This window comes from Priapulus caudatus, unplaced genomic scaffold (genome assembly GCF_000485595.1).
Source record: "Priapulus caudatus unplaced genomic scaffold, Priapulus_caudatus-5.0.1 Scaffold3870, whole genome shotgun sequence".
NCBI classification, from domain to species: Eukaryota; Metazoa; Priapulida; class Priapulimorpha; order Priapulimorphida; family Priapulidae; genus Priapulus; species Priapulus caudatus.
This window is the reverse complement of record NW_014580931.1, coordinates 7,235-13,446: the sequence shown is the minus strand read 5'-3', so window position 1 is coordinate 13,446 and position 6,212 is coordinate 7,235. Positions and strand designations below refer to the sequence as shown.

Below are 6,212 nucleotides of genomic sequence, written 5' to 3'. Positions count from 1 at the left end.
CCCAGGGTACGTTCCGGTATACCCAGGGTACGTTCCGGCAGTACCCTGGGGGACATATAGACCCTATGAGTGAAACTGTAGGCTTCGAATCTCTATCATTTCCGTTTCTCTTGCTATAGGCTCCACCGAACCTCGTCTCTACAGAGCAGCGACGGGCGGCCGAGACAGTTCTCATGGAGTTCAAGGCATCCAAGTCGCCGTACGCAGCATGCAAGTTTATACTGGGTACGGAGGTGCAGAGCACGAAATTCAGATTTTTTGGCACCAGCCCAGAGGGCTGGTAACAGTAATTATTACCAGCCTTCACCATAATTTACCAACCCTCACAAATTTGTTTGTAAAATCAATGTCATGTTTCACACTTGCATTCTCGATTTCAAATTTGTAAAATGTTGATTGATAATATGGATGATGTTATGGCGTGATATCCTTCAGGTAAAACAGTAATGTAGGCTATTTGCTATAAATAATGTAGGCCATAAACAAAAATGTAGGTACTTGCTAACACGACTGAAACCACCGGCTCGGAGGGCTTGTGTTTTTCCAATATTACTGGCCCTCCAAATAATTTGGCAGCATATGCCGGTGCTAATGATTTTGCGCCCTGGAGGTGGTATGGGAGATTATTTTTACATTGCTAGGCATACGATGAAAAGTAGCAAGAGAAGAGATAAGATGAGACCCAAAAGGGCAGAGCTAGGGCTGCTTGCTGGCATTATATGTTATAAATTATATATATATAGATAGATAGATATATTGTACCTTATAATTTTATTGGAACCAGAGCAGCACAGTAGTTGAAAAGCCCTCTGAACCAGCATAGAGCCAGAAAATAGTTGCAATAATACATACTTTATTTTTGCATTTTAGAAAACAGCAAGCTGGTCGTGTATAATTATTATATATATAGTAATTTATTTTTTCGCGTATAGAGAACAGCAAGCTAGACTACGTGATGTTTCAAGCGGCGGGCGCCATTAAGGAGGCCGTGGTGCGTGAGTGGAGCCTGCTGGCAGACGACGACGTCAAATCATTGCGCAACTACCTGCTGCAGTACGTCACACAGCGACCCGAGTAAGTCAGATGCGCGGGGGTGGAGGGTGGCAGCGGGGGGCGGCCTGGGGTGCAAGTTAATTATGATGACGATGGTGATGATGATGATGATGATGATGATGTGAGGAAGAAAGGTGACCAAGACAGTAATGGTGACAATGACAATGTCTCGTGTCTTTCAGGCTGCAGGGCTATGTGAGGGAGCAGGTGACAATGACAGCTACAGTAATGGTGACAATGACAATGACAGTAATGGTGACAATGACAATGTCTCATGTCTTGCAGGCTGTAGAGCTATGTGTCAATGACAGTAATGGTGACAATGACAATGTCTCATGTCTTGCAGGCTGTAGAGCTATGTGTCAATGACAGTAATGGTGACAATGACAATGTCTCATGTCTTGCAGGCTGCAGGGCTATGTGAGGGAGCAGGTGACAATGACAGCCACACTAATGGTGACAATGACAATGTCTCATGTCTTGCAGGCTGTAGAGCTATGTGACAATGGCAGTAATGGTGACAATGACAATGTCTCATGTCTTGCAGGCTGCAGGGCTATGTGAGGGAGCAGGTGACAATGACAGCCACACTAATGGTGACAATGACAATGTCTCATGTCTTGCAGGCTGCAGGGCTATGTGAGGGAGCAGGTCCTACAGGCCGTTGCCGTCATCTTTAAGCGCGGCTCGCTGCAGACAACGCAGGGCGCCGACCATGAGCAACTGATGAGCGACGTCACAGGTCTTATAGGCACCGGTAACCCCAGCATGGTAGGTCCTGTCACCGGTCTTATAGGCACCGGTAACCCCAGAATGGTACGTCCCGTCACGGGTCTTATAGGCACCGGCAACCCCAGTATGGTACGTCCTGTCACGGGTCTTATAGGCACCGGTAACCCTAGAATGGTACGTCCCGTCACGGGTCTTATGGGCACCGGAAACCTCCAGCGTGTCTGTGTGTGTGCGTGCGTGTGCGTGTCTGTGTGTGTGTGCTGTCATGCGTGCGTGCGTGTGTGTATACGTGCGTGCGTGCGTGCGTGCGTGCGTGCGTGCGTGCGTGCGTGCGTGTATGTGCATGCGTTGTTCACATAGTAACGTCTGTCTGTGTGTGTGTGTGTCTTTCAGCAATCGCTTGGCTGCTCAATCCTCATGGCACTGATGAACGAGTATTCAACAACGACTCATTCCAGCAGCATCGGCCTCTCGTGGGAGTTCCATCTCACCGCCAAGCGCACGTTCGAGGTACGCGCACACGCACGCACGCATGCACACACGCACACACACACCCATGCACGCACTCGCTCGCACACACGCATACACACGCACCCATGCACGCACTCGCGCGCACGCACGCACGCACGCACACATACACACACACGCATACACACGCACCCATGCACGCACTCATACACGCACACACGCATACACACGCACCCATGCACGCACACATGCATACACACGCACCCATGCACGCACACTCACACACACGCACCCATGCACGCACTCATACACGCACACACGCATATACACGCACCCATGCACGCACTCGCGCGCACACACGCATACACACGCACCCATGCACGCACTCGCGTGCACACACCCATGCACGCACTCGCACACACGCACGCACGCACGCACACACGCACACACACGCACACACATATTACGTGCTTTATAAAAATTTGCTATAATTTACAACATGGAAACATATCAGTCATATCGACTTATATAATATGTATAAATATATATATATATATACATACATTATAATCTATAGACAAACAGTGTTTTCGTGACGAGTAATGCGTTTGTACGTTCGTCGCGCGCCGCCGCCGCGTCGCTCTGTCTATCTTGCAGACGCGTGATCTGAAGCGAGTCTTCCAGCTGTGTGTGCAGGTCCTGCAGCAGCTGGAGAGCATGACGGTGGCTCCCTCGCGTGACGTCGTCGTGCTCATCAACAAGTTCCTCGCGATCACGGAGCAGGTGCTCAGCTGGCGTTTCACCGCCTACAATCATATCCTTGTCATGCTGCTTATAATCATAGTGTGTGCGTGTGTGCGTGTGTGTGTGTGTGGTGTGTGTGTGTGTGTGCGTGTGCGTGTGTGTGTGTGTGTGTGCGCGTGCGCGTGTGTGCGTGCGTGTGTGCGTGCGTGTGTGCTCAGCTGGCGGTTTACCGCCTACAATCATATCCTTGTCATACTGCTTATAATCATAATGTGCGTGTGTGCGTGTGCGTGTGCGTGTGCATGTGCGTGTGTGTGCGTGCGTGTGTGAGTGTGTGTGTGCGTGCATACGTCCTCAGCTGGCGTTTCACCGCCTACAATCATATCCTTGATGCTGTGTGTGTGTGTGCGTGTGTGCATGTGGACGTGATTTCACATAATTACTACTAACAGGCGGATGCGTGGGGTCGCGTCATAATAAAAATATAGTTTGTTTGCCCTCACGCGACCGACCCGCCAAAAAGGGCCGACTCAAAAAATTTTATTGATTTTTTTTTTTTAAACAAATTGTATCACTGTACATTATATAGATCTGTAGGCAATACATTATATGTACCAAGCAAAACAAACATCCAACATAAAAGGTATCTCCACACAAGCACACCCGAGCATGTAGAGGAAATTTGTATTGTAGGAGCTGAATTTGCAAAAAGACCCCGCCCTAAAAAAAAAGCCGCCCTACCTACCCAAACTTTTCAGCCTGGGTCGGTTGAGGGCAAACGACGATTTTTTGTAATTGTGGCCTCGGTGTGTGTGGCCGCGGGTCAGCTATGCTCCTTGACCGCGCTCGATGACCGCACTGCCCGGCAGGTTTGCGCTGGTGATGGAGAACAGTCAGTCGTGCGCGCTGATGCCTGGTCCCGCGTGGAGAGATATACTGATGGATCCAGCCATCGTACAGTTCTTCTTTAGGGTGAGTGACGACGGCGATGGTGTCGATGATGATGATGGCGGTGATGGTGATGATGATTATGATGATGGCAGTGGTGGTGGTGATGATTATGATGATAAGAATACTGATGATGATGATGATAATGACAATGACAATGATTATGATGATGATGATGATGATAATGACATGACAATGATTATGATGATGATGATGATGATGATGATAATACTGATTATGACGATGACGATGATGATGATGATGACAATGTCGTTGTCCCACCTGTAGATTCATGACAAGGTGCGCTCGAACCCAGAGTTGGCCCACCACACGCTGCAGTGTCTCTGTCAGCTGGCGTCGATTCGAGGAACAGTGTTCAACAACGATGAGATGAAGGTGGCCTACCTGAAGAACTACCTGCAGTGCTACATTCTACTCATATCCAGGTGAGTACAGGTGTTATACAGGTGAGTGGTAGCTGTAAAATCAGTGGAGCACAATTATATGTTATATGTAAAATGATTGTATTTGGTGAAGGTCATACTAGATCTGATATTAGCTTGCTGATTGTTTTTACATGGTTCGCACAGTCCTTGAAAAGTCCTTGAATTTGAGGGGAGTCCTTGAAAAGTACTTGAATTTAGTAAATGTTGATTTTTTGCTTGAAAAGTCCTTGAATTTCATGAAAATGTTCTTGAATTTTTAGAAAGAATCCTTGCCTGTAATAAAAAGAAATTTTGTACCATCAATAATGTGCAAACCTCAATAAAAAATTGCATTAAATGAGCTTAAAAAGCTATAAACATGATAGACAGTTAAATGATGATCACAAATTACAGTAAGTCAGTAAAATCAGTCAGTAAATCAAGGTATGTTGTAGAAGTGGCAGTGTTTAGAAGGGTTTATTAATGTGATCCAAGTAAGTTTTAGAGGTGACAGTGATTAAGAATGGGGTTATTATTAAATTAATCCAGGTGTGTTTTATTCTGTGTATGAATTCCGATAAAATGTCCGATAAAATGTCCTTGAATTTCCGATAAAATATCCTTGAAAAGTCCTTGAAAAGTCCTTGAAACATTTTTCAGTCCTCCTGTATGAACCATGTTTTATGTTACGATGATTATTGTGAATTTAACGCTACTTAAACTATATGTAGTCCCTTTTTATCAGTCAAATATGTAATGCATCATATGCTATTGATATGCAAATGAAGACTCACATAATTTGTTTACCGATTGTGTCTAATAAGTTGTTTTATCGTAATAAGTTCATTTTGTATTGGAAATCACTTAGCATTGATTTCCAGAGGGGAGTGTTCCGTATGGTACGTGGTAGTAGTAGTAGTAGTAGTAGCAGTAGTAGTAGTAGTAGCGGTAGCGGCAGCGGCAGCGGCAGCGGCAGCGGCAGCGGCAGCGGCAGCGGTAGCGGTAGTGGCATGCAGTAGCAGTAGCAGTAGCAGTGGTAGTGGCATGCAGTAGCAGGAGCAGTAGCAGTAGCAGCAGCAGCAGCAGCAGCAGCAGCAGCAGTAGTAGTTGTGCAGGTGTTATACCTGCTAGGTGTGACCCTGTGTTACCTCTCACTGCTCTAGGGAGGACATCGCTGAGTGTGAGGTGCTGGGAGTGGCAACGGCCATCAGTAGACTGGCGCTGTTCTTTCCCGTCGCATTCTTTGCCAACATGCCAGAGGAGATCGGCAAGCATCTGAAGGTGGCGCTGACAAAGCTTTCGTGTCAGTTCTGTCGGTTGGCCGCGCAGCAACAAGGGGTGAGTGCGTCGTCCCTTCTGATGATCCTCGCCCTCATCCTCCTTCCTCCTCCTCCTCCTCATCCTCCTCTTCTTCCTCCTCCTCCTCTTCCTCCTTCTCTTCTTTCCTTCTCCTTCCTGCACCTCCTTCTCCTCCTCCTCCTTTTCCTCCTCCTCCTTCTCCTCTTCCTCCTCCTCTTCTTTCCTCCTCCTTCCTGCACCTCCTCCTCTTCTTCTTCCTCCTCTTCCTCCTCCTCCTCCTCCTCCTCGTCCTCCTCCCCCTCCTCTTCCTTCTCCTCCTCCTCCTCCTTTTTTTCCTCCTCTTTCTCCTCCTCATCTTCTTCCACATCTGAGCTTCTATTCTCATCGTCGTCTTTCTCTTCATCTCTTTTTCATCGTCATCCTCCTCCCGCTCCTCATACTCATCATCGTTATCCTCAGCCTCCTCTTCCTACTCATGGTCATCCTCCTAATCCTCATATTATTTATCCTCATCCTTGTCCTCCTCACACTCATTCTCCTCCT

General features: G+C 47.4%; 1 protein-coding gene across 1 annotated transcript; it reads left to right on the top strand.

Moving 5' to 3' along the window:
• Positions 1 to 124: 124 nt before the first annotated feature.
• On the top strand, positions 125 to 5,750 carry LOC106819632 (exportin-4-like; the record flags this gene model as incomplete). The annotated part of the gene is made up of 8 exons (XM_014824238.1): positions 125 to 225; positions 933 to 1,074; positions 1,680 to 1,824; positions 2,179 to 2,295; positions 2,911 to 3,067; positions 3,857 to 3,969; positions 4,234 to 4,391; positions 5,534 to 5,750. Coding segments are annotated over exons 1-8 (1,101 nt in total), but the record flags the coding sequence as incomplete, so codon positions are not given.
• Between the last annotated feature and the right edge of the window lie 462 nt (positions 5,751 to 6,212).